The sequence below is a fragment of the Bufo gargarizans genome, chromosome 2 (assembly GCF_014858855.1).
Source record: "Bufo gargarizans isolate SCDJY-AF-19 chromosome 2, ASM1485885v1, whole genome shotgun sequence".
Taxonomy (NCBI): Eukaryota; Metazoa; Chordata; class Amphibia; order Anura; family Bufonidae; genus Bufo; species Bufo gargarizans.
Window position 1 is genome coordinate 423,061,825 of NC_058081.1, and position 20,983 is coordinate 423,082,807.

Consider the following 20,983-nt stretch of genomic DNA (forward strand, 5'->3'; position numbering starts at 1 on the left):
AACAACGTCAGATCCCGATCTGCTGGTCATGCACAGTGTACTTTTTGTATGAATTTGTGGTAATTATGAATGTAACACTAAATCATGGATATGGAATAACTATTCATTGTAATCATGAACACCATGTTAGGCCTCTTTCACACTTGTGTTGTCCGGATCCGGTGTGTACTCCACTTGCCGGAATTACACGCCGGATCCGGGAAAAATGTAAGTGTACTGAAAGCATTTGAAGACGGATCAGTCTTCAAAATGCTTTCAGTGTTACTTTGGCAGCCAGGACGCTATTAAAGTCCTGGTTGCCATAGTAGGAGCGGGGGAGCGGCATACTTACAGTCCGTGCGGCTCCCGGGGCGCTCCAGAATGACATCAGAGCGCCCCATGCGCTTGGATGACGTGCCACGCGATCACGTCATCCATGCGCCTGGGGCGCCCTGACGTCACTCTGGAGCGCCCCGGGAGCCGCACGGACGGCGAGTATGCTGTTCCCCACTACACTTTACCATGGCTGCCAGGACTTTAGCGTCCCGGTAACCACTCTAAAAAAGCTAAACGTCGGATCTGGCAATACGCCGAAACGACGTTTAGCTTAAGGCCGGATCCGGATCAATGCCTTTCAATGGGCATTAATTCTGGATCCGGCCTTGCGACAAGTCTTCAGGATTTTTGGCCGTAGCAGAAAGCGCAGCATGCTGCGGTATTTTCTCCTGCCAAAAAACGTTCCGGTCCGGAACTGAAGACATCCTGATGCATCCTGAACGGATTTCATGCTATTCAGAATGCATTAGGATAAAACTGATCAGGATTCTTCCAGCATAGAGCCCCGACGACGGAACTCTATGCCGGAAGAAAAGAACACAGGTGTGAAAGAGCCCTTATACTGCGTTTTGTGCACATGTACCATATTGAAAATGTTTTTAATAATGTTTTCCACTGTATATTTGTATTTATTGCTGACCAATTATGTAACACTGATGAGATCTGTTTAAATACGTTGAGAGCACTGTATTCACTAGCTTGTCAAAGGCTCTATTGAGAGAGCTGAAATGCTGCATTGCTTTTGGGGGTAATAAATTCCACCTTCTTTTCATCACAAGACCAGAGTGCTGCCCTCTTTTTATATATATATATATATATATATATATATATATATATATATATATATATATATATTTATATATTTATTTTTCCGGGGAATGTAGCGGGTGCTGTCATGGGCTCATGGAAAAATGATTACCGGTCAGTGTAATCTTTTATTTCCCTTATGCCCATGACTGCACCCTTGAGAGAAGACTAGAATAGAAGTAGTCTAGGAAGGGATTACAGCGTGCAAAACCTACCAAAGGAAAGATAAACTCTGGAGTCTAGATCTAGCTTCTAATGGCGGAAGAAGGTACAAGGGGATATCCAAGTAGCTGCGCTACAGATCTGCTCTAGGAAAGCTTCAGCTCTTTCTGCCCAGGAAGTGGAAATAGACCTGGTTGAATGTGCCCCGAATCCCAAGGGACAAGGTACCCCTGCCGAGGAATAGGCCAAGGAAATGGCTGCGACAATCCATCTAGATAGTGTCCCCAGTAACCATCACCCTCATTTTTCCCAGCATACTGCACAAAAAGCCTAGAGGATCTCCTCCAGGGCTCAGTCCTCTAGATATTTCAGGAGGCATCTTCTGACATCCAGAGTGTGCAATTTCCTTTCTTTTTCATTCTTCGGAGCTTGGCATATTGAAGGAAGGACAATGTCCTGAGATCTATGAAAAAAGAAAACTACCTCCAGGATCTTAGTATAGGGAGCAAAGGTGGAGAAAGCTGAAATTTCACTTACACGTCTGGCCGAGGTGATAGCCACCAGGAAAGCAGTCTTAAAGGAAAGTAATTTAATTGGCACATCTTGTATAGGTTCAAATGGAGGTTCCATCATCCTGGACAATACTAGGTTGAGGTCTCATGGAGGGGAAGATATTCTGGTAACTGGTCAGGTAAGACTGACAGCTTTAAAAAAATCTTCTCACCCAAGGATGGTTGGCTAGGGAAAAGTCAAAATACGCACTAAGAGCTGAAATCTGTACCTTAAGTGTACTAATCCTCAGTCTTTTGTCTAGGCCTTTCTGAAGGAAATCTAGGATTATCGGCATAGGAGGGGAACCTAAAGGGTCTATTCGGACCGCAGAAAAAGATAAGTTCTTCCAAATTCCTAGGTATATAGAAGTGACATGACAGGAGGGTATTAATCACTGGAAAGCCCTTTCTTCTCTAGCATAGCCCTCTCAGATAGCATGCTGCTACGTATAGATTGGTTACCTCTGGATGGTGAACCGGTCCTTGATACAGCAATTCTTGTCTGTCTGGCAGGATCCATGGATCGGATATTGATAGTTTGCGTAGCCAGGTGAACCATGACCTTCTGGGCCAAAACGGGGCGATCAGAATTAGTCTCGTCTTGTGTTGTCTCAGCTCCTGCGGAACCCTTGGAATTAGTCTTATGGGCGGAAAGAAGATCGTCCAGCCAAGGTAGAGAAAAGGCGTCTATGCCAGTTGGAGAATCTTCTGGATTCAGGGAGAAAAAGATGACATTTCCGTTTCTGTCTGTTTGCGAACATATCTACTAAAGGACTGCCCCAGAGGTGTATTATCTGCTTAAAGACTGTGATTTAGACACCATTCTCCCTGATCTAGACAATTTCTGCTTTAAAAAAAACAAAGCTTTTTTGTTTCGGAACCTTTCAAATGTACCGCTTTTATGAAGGAGACTGAGGGAAGGATTATGGAAAATATTCTCTTTCTGCCAGAGACATACAGACGTGGACAAAATTGTTGGTACCCTTTGGTCAATGAAAGAAAAAGTCACAATGGTCACAGAAATAACTTTAATCTGACAAAAGTAATAATAAATTAAAATTCTATAAATGTTAACCAATGAAAGTCAGACATTGTTTTTCAACCATGCTTCAACAGAATTATGTAAAAAAATAAACTCATGAAACAGGCATGGACAAAAATGATGGTACCCCTAGAAAACACAGAACATAATGTGACCAAAGGGACATGTTAATTCAAGGTGTGTCCACTAATTAGCATCACAGGTGTCTACAACCTTGTAATCAGCCATTGGGCCTATATATATGGCTCCAGGTAATCACTGTGTTGTTTGGTGATATGGTGTGTACCACACTCGACATGGACCAGAGGAAGCAAAGGAAAGAGCTGTCTCAAGAGATCAGAAAGAAAATTATAGACAAGCATGTTAAAGGTAAAGGCTATAAGACCATCTCCAAGCAACTAGATGTTCCTGTGAGTACAGTTGCACATATTATTCATAAGTTTAAGATCCATGGGACTGTAGCCAACCTCCCTGGACGTGGCCGCAGGAGGAAAATTGATGACAAATCTAAGAGACGGATAATCCGAATGGTAACAAAAGAGCCTAGAAAGACTTCTAAAGAGATTCAAGGTGAACTTCATGCTCAAGGAACATCAGTGTCAGATCGCACCATCCGTCGTTGTTTGAGCCAAAGTGGACTACATGGGAGACGACCAAGGAGGACACCATTGTTGAAAACGAATCATAAAAAAGCAAGACTGGAATATGCCAAACTACATGTTGACAAGCCACAAAGCTTCTGGGAGAATGTCCTGTGGACAGATGAGACAAAAATCGAAGTTTTTGCCAAGGCACATCAGCTGTATGTTCACAGACGAAAAAATGAAGCATATCAAGAAAAGAACACTGTCCCTACTGTGAAACATGGAGGAGGCTCTGTTATGTTCTGGGGCTGCTTTGCTGCGTCTGGCACAGGGTGTCTTGAATCTGTGCAGGGTACAATGAAATCTCAAGACTATCAAGGAATTCTAGAGAGAAATGTACTAGCCAGTGTCAGAAAGCTTGGTCTCAGTCGCAGGTCATGGGTCTTGCAACAGGACAATGACCCAAAACACACCGCTAAAAACACCCAAGAATGGCTAAGAGGAAAAAATTGGACTATTCTAAAGTGGCCTTCTATGAGCCCTGACCTCAATCCTATTGAGCATCTTTGGAAGGAGCTGAAACATGCAGTCTGGAAAAGGCACCCTTCAAACCGGACACAACTGGAGCAGTTTGCTCATGAGGAGTGGGCCAAAATACCTGCTGAGAGGTGCAGATGTCTCATTGACAGTTACAGGAAGCGTTTGATTGCAGTGATTGCCTCAAAAGGTTGCGCAACAAAATATTAAGTTAGGGGTACCATCATTTTTGTCCATGCCTGTTTCATGAGTTTATTTTTTTACATAATTCTGTTGAAGCATGGTTGAAAAACAATGTCTGACTTTCATTGGTTAACATTTATAGAATTTTAATTTATTATTACTTTTGTCAGATTAAAGTTATTTCTGTGACCATTGTGACTTTTTCTTTCATTGACCAAAGGGTACCAACAATTTTGTCCACGTCTGTAAGATCCTTTGACCTTATTCCACCTTGTCTGTTCAAATAAGACACTACCGTGGTGTTGTCTGAAAAGATCTTTACTATCTTTCTCTTTCATTTTGGAAGGAAGGCTATTAGAGCGAGGAGTACTGCCCTTAATTCTCTTACATTCTGTGAACTCATTTCGTCTAAACCTTCCCTGAACCACGTCTTCTTGACAGTATGCCCCCCAACCTGTCGGACTTGCATCGGTGGCGATTGAAATCTGCTCTTGCATACTCCAGGGGAGACCCCGAGACAGGTTTACTGGGTCCAACCACCACTGCATAGACTGAATGACCGGGGATGGAAGATGAAGAGGGGCATCCAAAGTGGATAGAGACCCCTGCCATCCTCTCAGAATCTGCCATTGAAGCTTCCAAGAATGCAGCAAGGCCCATTTGACTGCAGATATTGTAGATGTCATCCTGCCCAACACCGATGGTTCTGTGTTTTGATGAAATCAAAGATTGTTTTTCTTTCAGAATTTGGAGGATCTTGTTCTGAGGAAGAAAGCAGCATTGTTTCACGGAGTCAAGAATTAGGCCCAAAAATGAACAGCTCTTTGATGGGATTAAATTTGATTTCTCCCAATTTATCCACCACTCCAACTCCCCCAATATCCTGATTATTTCTGAGAGGTGGGATTGCCAATACCAATATCATCCAGATAGGGTATCGCCAGGATATCTTTTTCTCTCACGTGAGCCATCACCTCTGCCATTAACTTGGTGAAAAGCCTCGGAGCTTGGGATACTCCGAATGGAAGCGCTCTGTATTGCCGACTGTATCGATTCCATTTTGAACTTCTTGTACTTCAGGAATTGGTTTAGGTATTTCAGGTTTATTATGATCCTGAAAGTCCCATCCGGTTTGGGAACCAGAAAAAAGGAAGAATAAAACCCTCTCTCTCTCTGACTGCAGAACCTCTATTAATACTTTTTTCTCTAGGAGGATAAGCAACTCCTGTTTTAAGGCTTTTTTTTTTTTTTTTAATAGATTCCTGATCCAGGTTTGTAACCATCATCCTGTCCGGTGGGAAAGAGGCGAACTCTAGACGGAAGCAGTCTCTTTTGACGCCCAGGATCCAAGGACTTGCAGAGATCTTCTTCAAAGCCTGAAGGTAGAGAGATAACCTTCCTCCCACCGAAATGGAACAGTCATTGCTGACTGTTTTTAGAACGGCTACTGGACTGGGAGCTGAAAAGGAAACCTTTTTCTTTCCTAGCTTCGTTATTCCTCCAGAATTTCTGCCTTTTATCTTGGTTATAATCCCTCTTGTTTTTACGAAAAAACTGACGGTTTTTCGTCGGGTTGGAGGACGGAAAGCCTTTTTTGTCATCTGCGACATTTTCTAATAAATCATCCAAAACCGATCCGAATAAGAAATCTCCCTGACAGGGAATAGCGCATAGCTTATTTTTGGATCCCGTATCTCCTGACCAACCCTTCAACCATATAGCTCTTCAGCTTTAAGGCATCTTAAATTTCACCATGTTCCTAATATTCTGCATAAATGATAGGGACTCCTCTTCTAGCATCTTATTAATGCAGTGCTGGCGAAGCAATTTTGGCCAGGAGGGGGTTAACTTTTTCTTACAGGTTGCACATTCTTTCCCACATGTCTTAGCAGTCGCCTTCCTAGGGATTTTTTAGGATTCTAAAAAATAAACAGAATGGACTACTTAAAATAAGGATTTTGTAAGAAAAATAGTGGGGATTAACTCCCTTACCCCACCAGGAATACCGATCGCGTATCAATGTTGTCCTGTTCACCAGTGCGCTGACCATTTTCCTCTTCCATAGTATAGTGCAGAGATGGAGGGTCTTCCATAAACAAGGTCTGTAACTGTCCTCAGGCTGGCTGGCACCCTTCGACCTGCGCACTGACAGGGTAAAAATACCCTAGGTAAGGTCCACTGGAAACATCCACCTGCGGACTCTGATTCTCACTTCCGGAACGCCATGCGTTCCAAATACCAGAAGTGTCAAGAATCGCGAGAACAAGAACCCCGCTCCGCCCCCTGCCTCTGTAATGGCACAAGGGAAGCGGCCTGCAGGGAAACAGACCACGGACCTCCTGGACACTGCCAAGAGGTTCCGGCATGACAGCGGTACATCCCGATATCACCGAACTGCCTGTGGATGTCCCCTTGGCATGGCTAGGACTCGGAAGGGCGGAATCCAGACTTTAGGCAGCTCCCAGTGGAGACTAATGCCATACCAGGTAACCCCTGTGGATCAAACAAACACCGGCGAGGCCCTGCAGCCTCGTAGCCCTCTACAGAAAACATCCTATCCATAGGACAGGAAACAGGAACTGGTAGATAGAGGCCGGGTCTCTCCTTAAGAAGCTCTCCAAGTTCCTGTTTCCTGTCCTGGACGATCTCTCAAAAAGGTGCTGTCATGGGCATAAGGGAAAAATAAAATTTATAGCTCAAGGAATATAGGGATGAAACATGAAAACACAAAAATCTCGGTATCCTAAGGGTTAAATATAGACTTATAAACTATGTTTATGCTCACTGACCAGCACAGTCAGTGAGCTTTCACCCTGCGTTGCCGATGTGCTGACTAATAAACCAGCTGCGGAGGAGCGATGCCTGACCGAGGGGTAAGCACTCACTACAGGCAGTGCAGGGAAGCTGATATACAGTATATAGGGACAGTTCTATTGTATAACAGCTTCCCCCTGTCTCCTTGCACTGCCTTGTAGTGAGCGCTTACTGCTCAGTCAGACATCGCTCCCTGTGGCTGGTTCATTAGTCAGCACGCTAGGAGTGCAGAGGGAAAGCTCATTGACAGCGCTGGCCACGCTGGTCAGTGAGTATAAACAGTGTAAAAATCTATATTTAATAAAGGGGGGAAATGTATATTTAATTTATATCCATCAGGCGCCTGTCCCTACCAGGCTATGATGGTGCAGGGCAGACAGTGGCCCGTAGCTCCCAGTGGAAGACTGGTGTCCCTTAGCAACACTCATTTGAAAGAGTACTGCTAAGGGACATTTCAACCCAAGCTTTCTAGCATAAATAAAAAGTTTTTTTCCTAAATAAAAGTATATTACAAAAACGTTCCCCGTCACTTACACATTAGCAAAAAATAAATAAATCTTTATACATAGCAGCACTCAGGTCTTCGTGAAAAAAGGTTTTTTTTTCACCCATGTGAAAGACAGCAGTGACCTACACAACAGCTGTTGTGTAGGTCACTATTATTGTGGCAGGGGCCACTATTAAAGGGGCAGGCCACTGTGGAGGTCACCGTTATGGGGGATACTGTTGATAACTTTTAACGACACACAAAATTATTAAATAAAATGGATAAAATCCATGCGTGTGAAGCCGGGACATTCTGCATTATATATATATATTTACGGCAGTTACACTTTAAATTAGTTTGCTTAATCGCCCAACCCTAGTTGTCCTGGCATTGCAAGTGATGCAGTCTCACTTGGGTTCTTGGGCAGTTTTAAGACTTGAGAAAAGCGGGAATGCTCAAGGATGAAGTGTTGAATGCTAAGAGTTGGCTTCAGTTTGAAAAGAATTGTCTGGTTAAGGGTACTTTCACACTAGCGTTTTTCTTTTCTGGCATAGAGTTCTGTCACAGGGGGCTCTATACTGGAAAATAACTGATCAAGCATATCCCCATGCATTCTGAATGGAGAGTAATTCGTTCAGGATGCATCAGGATCTCTTCAGTTCAGTTATTTTGACTGATCAGGCAAAAGATAAAACCATCGCATGACCGTCTGTCCGGATGACAAGAGGAGAGACTGATCCGTTCTTACAATGCATTTGCGAGACGGATCCGCATCAGTCACATGCAGATCGGCGGATCCTGCCGTAAGTGGGAAAGTAGCCTTAGAAAGAATGGTTATGTGAATCTTATGAAAACATTAATCAGTTTGTTCAAAATTGTTGAGAACACTAAGCGTACTTAAACAGCAAGTGTTACATGTATACCAAGGTGCCAGTGGTAGACAAGGATATGGATGAGGAGCATAAATGGGTAGCATTGATGCATGTTACAAATACTCAACAAGAGCAGCCTCCCCATATCCTGCCCATGGTAAAGTGGAAAAACAAGGGCCCTTGACCAACACTAACTACAGCTGGAATTGTACCAACCCAGTGTGTGAAGGAGTAAATAGAATATGCAAATCTGTGAGTATACAGTGTATAAACCGTCCACCAATCTCTCATCCCTGGCCTTCAGCATTTACCTCAGGCAGCCTGTAATGACTTGCTTGGGCCTACCCTGTACTCCAGGTTTCACTAGGCCCTGCTGAAGATAATGGGGGACACCCAGAAATGACAACATCTTGGTACAAGCTCTGGTCAAAATCTGAACAAATTTACATGGCCAGTCAATTAATTGATCCCCAGCAAAACCTGGAGCTTTTGCGAGAAAGTTAAAGAACATCAAAGTTACCTACTGTACAGGGCAGCCTGGGCAGAAATGGCAGGACTCGTGGGCAGCAGCAGGGGAGTCTTTGGCAACCAAAATAACTAATGTAGATGTTGCTTCTGGGGACTTGTACATTGAAGCCCTGGATGCTTTATTTGCGGATGAAAACCAGAGGCCCCTTATGTTCTTGAATAACATCAGACAGGATATTAATGAGTCTGCTCATGAGTTTCATACGCATTTACAAAGCAGGTTCCTTGATAGGAGTTATGATGAAAAGAAATAAGACTCATCTTAGAACTGCCTCCACCCTAGGTCTCTGGCCATTTCTGAGGGAAGGGTTTCTTTTCACCTGCTCTGAAGTATATCAGCAGGAACCTAAAGGGCATCTGTCGGTAGATTTTTATCTATGAATTTGGCTGACCTGTTACATGTGGTCTCGGCCAGGGATCAGCACTCCAGCTGCTGTGAAAATAAAACTCCTAGCATGCAAACATGCTCGGCTGTTCTAACTTCCATAGAAGTGAATGAAGAATTTCGGAAGTTGTCATCTCTGAACAGTTGGAGTGCCGGAGGTTGCCAATCCCTGGCTCTAGGCAGTTGAAGTTCACCTTATTCTTGATCACCTTCATCCCCTTATCTCTTTCTCTCTGTTGTCTAGTCTGGAGTATCGTCAGGACAAGCTTAAAAGAGCATCGGTCATTAAATTTGTACCTATGACATGGAGAGTGGCGCCCAGGGATCTCCCTGCACTTACTATTATCCCTGGGTGCCGCTCCGTTCTCCGGGTATAGGCTCCGGTATCTTCATATGTTCGGCTCAACTGGGTGGAGCCTGCTGGCGTCTCCTTCTCCCAGGCTGGAGTGCTGGCCAATAACAGCGCCTCAGCTCATAGCCTGAGAGAGAAAAAAAAACCTCTCAGGCTATGAGCTGAGCGCTGCGATTGGCCAGCGCTACAGCCTGGAAGAAGGAGACGCCAGCAGGCTCCACCCAGTTGATCCGAACATATGAACATACAGGAAAAGCTAACTACCCCCAGTCAATACATTGAAGCCCTGCATAATATTTTGCCGGGATGGGCCCTATTACACCCTGACCCTTTTGTAATATGTGGATGGCTTGCTCTTGTGTTGCTCTTCCCTGTTACAGTGTATGAATAACTCTCTTTCCCACATCCTAGCAAACAATGTCTGCAAGGCATCTAAAAACAAACTACAGTTGTGCCAAACTACTTATCTTCCAAGAACATTGCATCTCATGGAATCAGTCACCTGTTCCAGTAAAAAAAATAAAAAGAATGGTATTCTACCCAGCAAAGTCATACAGCTCTCCACACTCCTGGGTCTCATGACGCACTGAAGGGAATGGATAATGGTAGCTTCCACATACCTACAGCCCCTGTGTGACGCCTTGTCCCGTACTCCCTTTATACTCCAGGGACCTGAGATTGAGGTTTTCCACATCCTATAATGACTCATGACTTCTGCATCAGCCTTTGACTTTCCCGACTACACACATACCTTTGCCTTGTTCTGCCATGGAGTCGGTGGCCACGCAACGCGAGTGTTGACCCAAAATCATGAGGGCAGACAGAGGCCTTTGGAATACTACTCTGCTCACTTTGATCCAGTCATTCAAGTAGCCCCCTCCTGCGTTAGGGCTGTCATTGTCCAAGACCACCCTCTTGTGCCTATACTCCCCCATTCTGTCAACAAAGCCCAGTCCAAGCACGTGTTAGCAGCAGGCCTCACCAAATACAGTCCCTCTAACATTACCAAAGATAGTGTTTTGAACCCTGCAACACTCCTGACACAGGGTTCAAAGAGGAGGAAAGCATGTCAATTGATGACAACTCCACGTATAACAGTTCAGAAAGTGATGAAGAAATGACCATGCCAAAATCAAAACAGTAGCATGCCAAATCTGCCTCAAATATCTAGAACTGAAGTAAACTGAAGCAAGGTCTGAACAATGCCGCCGTTAAGACACCATTTTTAACGTAGACTTTTCATAAATCAATCCAGGCATCATAAAGTAGGATCATACAGCTCCATAAAGAAGGATCACACATCCTGCTATACAGACAGGATATACTGTGGTTATCTATAATGAGCTAAAAATTCAACAACCACTTCCTCCTGGACGATAAGCAGAGGAAACAGAACTTATGGGGCTTGCTGATGCGTGTACGCAAGACTGCTAATGTATACACTGACTCAAGGTATGCTTTTGCCATCATTCACGATTATAGGCCTATTTGGAGAAGTAGGATTTTTTTGTTTCCTTGGGCTAACCCTTCTATTTCACCTTTATTTATATAAAAAAATAATCTAAAAGTTACCAAAAACTTTGAAAAATTAGCAATTTTCTCAATTAGAATTTCTCTGCTTTTAAAGAAAAAAGTGATACCTCAAAACTAAATTTTACTTAACATTCCCCATGTCTACTTTATGTTGGCATCATTTTGAAAATGTCATTTTATTTTTAGGATGCAATTTAGAAACAATTCTTAAAATTAAGAAAATTTCCCAAACCCACTTTTTAAAGGACCAGTTCAGTTATTAAGTCACTTTGTGAACTAAAAATCACACCACTTAAGTTATTCAAAACTTATTTCACAAAGTAAATAAAAATGAAGATTAAATTTCAACATTTCACTTTTTTTTTGCAGATTTTCTACTTTCTTCTTTAAACACATCAAGGGTACAACTGCCAAAGAAAACTCAAAATCAATTACCCTGATTCTGCAGTTTTCAGAAACACTCCACATGTGGTGGTAAACTACTGTATGGGCACACGGCAGGGTGCAGAAGTAAAGGAGATTTTGCTGGACTGTTTTTTTTATACACCATGTCCCATTTGAAGCCCCCCTGATGCAGCCTGCAGTAGAAACTTGCAAAAAGTAATCCCATTTTGGAGACTACAGAATAAGCCGACAGTTTTATTGATACTATTTTGGGGTAAATAGTTTTTTTTTATCGCTCTATAGTACCCTTTTTGAGAGACAAGATAACCCCCCAAAAAAGTCTGTTTTGGCAGTTTTTATTTCTTTTTTTAGGGTGGTTATTAACGGTACACACTAAGATTGGGTAACTGTCACTAGTAGGGTACCTCAGGGGTCAGTATTGGGCCATATTCTCTTCAATATATGTATTAATGATCTTGTAGAAGGCTTGCAGAGTAAAGTATCAATTTTCGCAGATGACACTAAACTGTGTAAAGCAATTTACACTGATGAGGACAGTATACTACTATAGAGGGATCTGGATAGATTGGAGCATTGGGCAGATAAGTGGCAGATGAGATTTAACATTGACAAATGTAAAGTTATGCACATGGGAAGGAATAATGCAAGTCACCCGTACATACAAAATGGTAAAACACTGGAAAAGGATCTAGGAATTTTAATAAACAGCAAACTAAGCTGCAAAAACCAGTGTCAGGCAGCTGCCAAGATAATGGGTTGCATCAGAAGGGGCATAGATGCCCGTAATGAGAACATAGTCCTACCACTTTACAAATCGCTCGTCAGACCACACATGGAGTACTGTGTACAGTTCTGGGCTCCTGTAAACAAGGCAGACATAGCAGAGCTGGAGAAGGTCCAGAGGAGGGCAACTAAAGTAATAACTGGAATGGGGCAACTACAGTACCCTGAAAGATTATCAAAATTAGGGTTATTCACGTTAGAAAAAAGACGACTGAGGGGGGATCCAATTAATATGTATAAATATATCAGGGGTCAGTACAGAGATCTATCCCATCATCTATTTATCCCCAGGACTGTGACGAGGGGACATCTTCTGCATCTGGAGGAAAGAAGGTTTGTACAGAAACATAGAAAAGGATTCTTTACGGTAAGAGCAGTGAGACTATGGAACTCTCTGCCTGAGGTGGTGGTGATGGTGAGTACAATAAAAGGAATTCAAGAGGGGCCTGGATGTATTTCTGCTTACAGGATAACAGGCCGAACTAGATGGACAAATGTCTTTTTTTGGCCTTATGTACATTGTTAATCTGACAGGTGCTCTTTTTATAGAGCAGGTTGTTGCGGATGTGATGATATCAAAATATGTCTAGGTGTTTTCTTTGATTCACTTTTACATAATAAAGCATTTTTATTTTTTTATTTTTTTCTGCCAATCCTCTTGTGTAGGGGCACAATATTTGTGAGAAGAGTTGAGGTTTTTATTAGTACCATTTTTGGGTACATATGATTTTTTTGATCATTCAATATTACAATTTATAGAGCAAGGTGACCCCAAAAATTGGTTGCTTTGGCAATATTGTTTTAAGTCGTTCACCTGAGGGGGGTAGATCATGCAGGGCTCCAGATGGCGACCAAAACGGTCGCCAATGCGCCTTAAAATTTGCAGATGGCGACAAGACTTTTTAGTCTTATCGCCATTTGCGACTGTACCGCCGCGCTCCTGCGCAGCCTAAGTTCTCTTCAGCAGCACAGTGAGGAAGGAAGGAGTCCCTCCCTCTCCACTGTGACGCGGCCAATACTACCACCAATGGGGAGATTGCAGGGAGAAGGAGGGGAGGAGCTGTCGCCACTGTGCCACCAATGAATGTAAAACATAAGTATAGGCAGCGGTATCACAGACCCGGCCTCAATAACAGGGCATGCGATCCGCGGCAATTAACCCCTCATGTGCCACATCTGAGGGGTTAATTACCACAGATCGCATGCCCTGTTATTGAGGCCGGGTCTGTGATACCACGGCAGACAATTGTATAAAGGAGTTAAAGAGGACATTTCATGGGTCCAAAGAATAAGAACTTAGTAGCAGGCTGTATAGAGCGGCGCCCAGGGATCTAAGTGCACTTACTACTATTCCTGGGCCGCTCCGTTCACCCGCTGTGGCCCCCAGTATTTTCAACATTCAGTGCAAGTAGGAGACGATGCCAGTGTCACTCCTTCTCCCTGACACCAGCGCTCTCCAATCACAGCGCAGAGCCAGGGAGGTTTTTATTCTGGCGTCTCCTCCTACTTGCTCTGAATGTTGAAAATACCGGGGGCCACAGCGGGTGAACGGCGTGGCGCCCAGGAATAATAGTAAGTGCACTTAAATCCCTGGGCGGCGCTCTATGCAGCCTGCTACTAAGTTCAAATTCTTTGGACCAATGAAAGGTCCTCTTTAATTACATTCATTGTGATATTTTTATAGAGCAAGTAGTTACGGACGTGGCAATACCTAATATGCATACTTTTGTTTATTCAAATTTTACACAAAAGCATTTCTGAAACAAAAACATTATGTTTTAGTGTTACCATTTTCTGGGAGCCATATTTTTATTTTATCTTGGGCAGATTGTCTTAAGTAGGGGCTAATTTTTTGCAGGATGAGGTGATGTGATTGCTACTATTTTGGGGTACTTATTACTTTTTGATCGCTTGATATTGCACATTTTTTTATGTAAGGTTTTCTATTTATTTTATTTTTTTTACGGTGTTTATCTGTCTGGGTAGATTATGTGATATTTAGAGAGCCTTACTTTGCTGCGATACCAAATATTTGTGGTTTTTCTCCTATTTTCTATTATAACATTAGGGGTGCTTCTTTGAAACTATATTTTTTTTTATTAAAAACTTTTTTTTTCCCCCCTTTAGTTTTGTCCCACTCTGGGGTTAGATACCCTCTGCAATTCATTACGATACATCTGCATTGTAATGCATTGCCTGTTAGTGTATTACACAGTGCAATACACTAACAGTTTGCCTAGGAGACGGAGCCAAGGGCCGGATCGCCTAGACTTCCGTAGAAGGCTGGTCCCAACGCCTCTGCAAGGCATTGGGCTGCCTTCTCGCCCATCAGGTTCCGTCACCACAGAGCAGGGACCCAATGGAAACCCAGACTGACCGCAAACACCTTCACCGTGTCAGCATGCCCGCCCATCAGCATGACTTAGTACGTCAAATTGCGATAAGTCGGTTACCGCTAAAACGTACTATTACATCGTATGTCAGGAAGGGGTTAAGAATGCGAAGTTAGTAGCCAAACTGTGTGAGATTCTGAGAAATCCAAGACAGTTACAGTCATCAAGGTTCAAGCTGACACCAAAGAGAGGGAAAAGGGAACCGATTAGCTGATGAGGTGGCTAAAGCCTTACCACTTCTCACAACTCATCCAGTGAATCTCACAACTCATCCAGTGAATCTCACAAGTGGAAGCAGAGGAGGTATTTTTGTCCGTCTTAAGTGTTTATAGAAAACAAGCATAATGGATTGCAAGGAATAATGACATCTGAAAGTGTGGTAAGTAAACATGCTTAACAAGACCTCTGTAACCAATGAATGCTCAGCTACCCCCCACAGCTTCACTCAGGCAGCTAAGGAAGACATGTGTATGTGTGTGCAGTATTATGTCAACTGTGTTTGCTCTAACTCTGTTAAAACAATAAAAAGCTAATTTCTCAGTGTACAGAGTGTAAAGAGGGGTTGCACAAATTCCAGCCAGGAGATTGGGTTGTGCTGAAAAGACACGTCCGGAAGAGTTTGGAACCAAGGTTTGACAGACCCTACCATATGCAGTTGACTATATCCAAAAGAATTCCTGGGTCCATGCCAGTCACTGTAAAAAGACTCTAGTTCCGGAGAAAGAATAGGCTACTAATTAGGAACATATATCGTAGCTATGCACTACAATTTAAATAAACTACTAGTCTTAAGGCAGGCCATGCTGGACGATGACACTTGTGTCGTTGTGATGACTTGCTTTCATCACATGTTAATTGTTTAAATCAGGCCCAGCTAGAGTGAACCTGTACAAACTTGTTGTACAACACAAACCTTTTATTTCAACAAAGCGAATACAAGAAATTGTAATACATCTTTTCAGAAAAATTGTTCAGCCACGTCTTTTCCCCCAACTAAACATTTTGGCCCCATGCACACGGCCGTTGTTCACGGCCGTGTGCGGGCCGTGGAACCGCGGCCTGGATCCCTTCCTGTGAGCTGGAGCGCACGGCGTCACTGGTTGCTATGACGCCGTGCGCTCCCTGCTGCCGCCGCAATACAGTACTACACTGGTATGATCTATACCAGTGTATTACTGTACTGTGCCGGCAGCAGGGGGCGCACGGCGTCATAGCAACCAGTGACGCCGTGCGCTCCAGCTCACAGGAAGGGATCCAGGCCGCGGTTCCACGGCCCGCACACGGCCGTGAACAACGGCCGTGTGCATGGGGCCTTTCTCTGAATTCTCAGCTAAATCCATCTTGATAGGCAAACAGACTGTCAGCTCACTCAAAGGATCAAATTACAGCTACACTTAGAAAACTATAAGAGTTGGGGGAAGAGGAGTGAGCCGTAGAAAGCTTGCTTGTGAGATTTGTCCGCTAACCACATTTTAGATGGGAACAAAAATCAAATGTGAGGCCTCATTCACCTTTCCGTTTTCCATTGATGTGTTATGTCCACATTTCCCATGAACAGTACACGTACATGTTGATTTAAACATGTTTGTTCAAACATTATTTTTTTTTTTTACTGACTGCAGGTCTGTGAAAAAAAATCATGGAGACATGCATTACTTTGGTCCGTTTTGCAAACTAAACCCACCCATTGAAGTCTATGGGTTCGGGAAAATCACGGACACAACACAGATGGTATCCGTCTTTGGTCTGCTTTTCACTAATCACTAATACACGTTTGTGAAATTCATTTTCAGCTGAGCAGTGTCCGTGGAATACGGATGAGGGCAAAAAACGGACACAGACCAAACAGATCCTTAACATACAACTTCATATAAAACACAGAGGGATTTTTCTCACGGACATGAAAATGTGAAAAGAGGCCTAATAACGAAAAAAAGTGTAAGAGGATAACAATCATATTCAGGAATATTTAGCCACATTCACATACTGATGGCTGGTCTATGTAAATAGAGCCACACAATATATCACCAAAGCAATCGCAATAAATCCCCATATCACAATCGCCAATTGGCCAACCTAAAAATGCTGCAATTGTATTACCATATTTTTTGCTTTATAAGAAACTTTTGGGGGGGAAATGGTAGTGCGTCCTATAAAGCGATGGTTGACTTTTTTTTGCGGGGCTGACACAGATGTATCGCCGGCCGCTATGCTGCACAGCGCGGCCAGCGATACATCAGTTACAGTGCGAGGAGGGAGGAGGGGCTGGAGGCAAGTCGCTATTTTAATGAACAAATGTTCTTCTATTTATTCTATTTTATTTATCTGTTCTGTGCAGCGCTATTGAGAAAATGGCAAGTTTTGCATTTTGTACTTTTGCAGTAATGCAAATATGTTAAATTTAGTAAAAGATGTTTTTTATTTTGAAAAACACTGTGCATTTCAGTTCTTGAGTTAAGCATAACTACATTTCTGCATTATCAGTAATTTCTATGTACTTTTGCCTTGAAAATCCAAGCAAATAGACCTCTAGCACAATTACCTTAAAATATCGCATTGCATATCGTTATCGCAATTTTTAGGGCCCTAATCGCAATCGCACAAAATCCCCATATCGTGCAGAGATATATAATATTATATATATATATATATATATATATATATATATATAATCACTGAAAAGATCCAAATCAAAAGTATGTCAGTCTCAAGCACAACAGTCATAAAATTGGTGACCTTAAACTTACGGAGGGAACCAATTCAACCACCCCAGAAACCAACCAGAATAGAGCAAGAAGAAAAGGTGAACAGTCTTATAGAACCATGGGGTTGACTAAGAATTGTCACCAGTATCTGTCCACAGTATTTAGCGTTTACAATCAGTAAGTAACAAACAGTAGATATTAGATCTAAACTACCATCATGAATTTACAACAAAAACAAAACACCATTCTAAAACAAATTACTTTCAAGCAATTATCATGCATATAACTTTCTATAAAGCAGTTCTTGAAAACATGCCACATGAGGCAAAAAAAGCCTTAACATGCTCTACAAGTGTCACATTAAAACACACACCAAATTATATATAAAAAACAAACATGCAAAATAAAAAGTTACAGTTCAGGCCACCAAGTCAATACAAAAAGTGATGAGTAGTGCACAAAACAAAGCATACAGATAACAGTACAACAAGAAAGAAGAAAGGCACCTGGAGACATCTGACACTGGGCATGCTCTGCAGGCATCTCAGTGCGCACATGCTCTCTACCAGGTTGGAGCAGCCTAGCCACAAAGACCTTGGCACAGAACACTGCAGGGTGACAAAAAGGAAGGAGAAAAGCTGTTAGATGCCACAAATTATTTCTATATATCTATGTAAAAATGGATGAGCAATGCATGCCTTTAGACTCAAATGAAAAAGGGCTGAAAAAAAAAAATCTGTCATTACTATACATATATAAAAAAATTAAAATAAATCCCTGGCATTGTGTTTTGATAAAGGACACTTATGACACTATTTGGTCTGTATTCTACAAGATAAAACCTATGCAGAAATATTATAATGAAAGATTTGCAGCTCTTTCATGTTTTAGAACCCCTCCAGAGCTGACTTACAAATACAGGAACAATAAAGTCAACAATAAAAAGGCCCATGGCTATAGCAAAATATGGCAATGTCTACAATCGTTGGCCCAGAATTATTAAGCCTGTAGATGGCATATGCTTTGACCAGCTGCCTAGACATGCACCAGATGTATCAAATTGGCACAGGCTGATGATGGATGGGCTCTTTTCACCAACTCTATAACAACAATTGATTAGCTTATTTTCGGCAGATTTCTACTCCAGAACTGCATCAAACTTTGGGGCATCTTAGGCATTTGTCTCTTTAGAGTGAAGCTCTGCCCACTTTCCGCCAAAACCCTCCATTTTTTTTAACATACCAGGGAAAGTGTAGAAACTCTGGATGCACCTAATTGCATCACTTTTATTACAGATTTTTTTGCTGCAGATACATTAGTAAATCTGGGCCACTGTTTTAGTAAGGCCCCTTGCAAACGAGCGTGTCCGGATGCGTTGCGTCTGAAATCAGAGAAAATCGTGCAAGTAGGTACCCAGTTGCAGTCAGTTTTGACTGCGATTACGTTCCGATGTTCAGTTTTTATCCTGCGGGTGCAATGCGTTTTGCACGCGCGAGATAAAAAACTGACTATAGTACCCAGACTTCTTCACTGAAGTTCGGGTTTGGGTTAGGTGTTCTGTATATTTTATTATTTTCTCTTATAACATTATAAGGGAAAATAATAGCATTCTTAATACAGAATGCTTACTAAAATGTGGCTTTAGGGGTTAAAAAAAAAAATATATAAAAATGTACTTGCCATCCTGTTCGCGCAGCCGGCATCTTCATTCAGCATGACCTGCGCTGGCATCACTGCACTCACCACGTGGTGAGCGCAGTGACGTCAGCCGCAGGTCCTGCTGAATGAAGATGATGCTGGCTGCGCGAACAACAGTATGGGGAGTTAATTTATTTTATATTTTTTAACCTCTAAAGCCACATTTTAGTAAGCATTCTGTATTAAGAATGCTATTGTTTTCCCTTATAACCATGGCACTACGTGGTAAAACTGCAACTCCCAAGATGCCCCCCTTGCTTGGCTGCTCTAAGAACTCAATTATCAATTTACTTATATAATCTCCTAGCAACCATGCGCGAAAATGACACCGCATCCGCACTTGCTTGCGGATGCTTGCGATTTTCACGCAGACCAATTAATTTCTATGGGGCCTGCGCTGAGTGAAAAACTCAGAATATAGAACATGCTCATCTGAACAGCCTCATTGAAGTGAATGGGTCCGGATTCAGTGTGGGTGCAATGCGTTCACCTCACACATTGAACCCACGCGGAATTATCACCCGTGAGAAAGAGGCCTAAGCCTACGTGCTACTTTTTGGTCCAGTGGAATTTTTAGCAAAAATGGAGCATGATCTGGGTCTAACTTTTCTGGTATTTTCACCATAATCTTTATTTTAAAAAAAAAACAAAAAACTGCTGTTAAAAAACTGCACAGTATACCAACGTTATACTGCATGGGGGGGGGACACAAGGAGACGTTATACTGCATGGGGGGGGACACAAGGAGACGTTATACTGCATGGGGGGGACACAAGGAGACGTTATACTGCATGGGGGGGACACAAGGAGACGTTATACTGCATGGGGGGGACACAAGGAGACGTTATACTGCATGGGGGGGGACACAAGGAGACGTTATACTGCATGGGGGGGGGACACAAGGAGACGTTATACTGCATGGGGGGGGGACACAAGGAGACGTTATACTGCATGGGGGGGGACACAAGGAGACGTTATACTGCATGGGGGGGACACAAGGAGACGTTATACTGTATGGGGGGGACACAAGGAGACATTATACTGTATGGGGGGGACACAAGGGGACGTTATACTGTATGGGGGGGACACAAGGGGACGTTATACTGTATGGGGGGGGGGCACAAGGGGATGTTATAATGGACTATAGGGCAGCAGCCAGCAGGAGACATGATGATGAGAGCAGCAGCCACAAGGAGACATTACAGTATGGGGGCAGCAGCGCAGCCGCAAGGAGACATTACAGTATAGGGGCAGCTGGCAGCAGCCACAAGGAGACATTACAGTATGGGGGTAGCTGGCAGCAGCCACAAGGAGACATTACAGTATGGGGGTAGCTGGCAGCAGCCACAAGGAGACATTACAGTATAGGGGCAGCAGCCCAGCCGCAAGAAGGCATGTCTTATGGACACCTGTGTGACTGTGACTTGCCACCTGCCTGCCACCACCATAATTCCTCCTTGTTTATCATGTCATGGGGGAGGTACTGGAGAGACTCCTGATGGCTCACTGCGATTAGCATAGAGGCAGCAGCAGGCAGTGTAATAGGAAACGACAGTGGAAGCTAGCCCCGCCCCTCCCCGCCCTCCAACCAATCAGAGGCAACCAGCAGTCCAGCACTGGAGACTAAGAGAATCGTCTGAGAGTTTATTAGTTAAAAGAATCGAATGAGTCAGACCAGGCTTCCTGCTCTGCGGCTCAAGTCTGGTAGGGACTCAGTGACACGATTCTTTTAATTAAATAACTATACATTGCAAGTCCCTCCTGACCTTCGGTTCACTGGAGACCGAGCCGACGTCTCACGTCGGAACCCTGATTCCGACGTGAGACGTCAGTCGGTGGGCGGAGGC

The 20,983-nt window shown here is 43.2% G+C and overlaps 1 protein-coding gene across 8 annotated transcripts in view; it reads right to left on the reverse strand.

Moving 5' to 3' along the window:
* The window catches only part of FBXW11 (F-box and WD repeat domain containing 11), a 510,738-nt gene that overhangs the window by 399,659 nt on the left and 90,096 nt on the right, over positions 1–20,983 (reverse strand). For 3 of the 8 annotated variants that reach the window (XM_044280893.1, XM_044280892.1, XM_044280895.1), the window contains one exon: positions 17,945–18,046. The exons of the other annotated variants lie outside the window; for them this stretch is intronic. In XM_044280893.1, the coding sequence (XP_044136828.1) occupies positions 17,945–18,046 (102 nt within the window). The remainder of the gene's footprint in view (positions 1–17,944; positions 18,047–20,983) is intronic. 8 annotated transcript variants of the gene reach the window in all.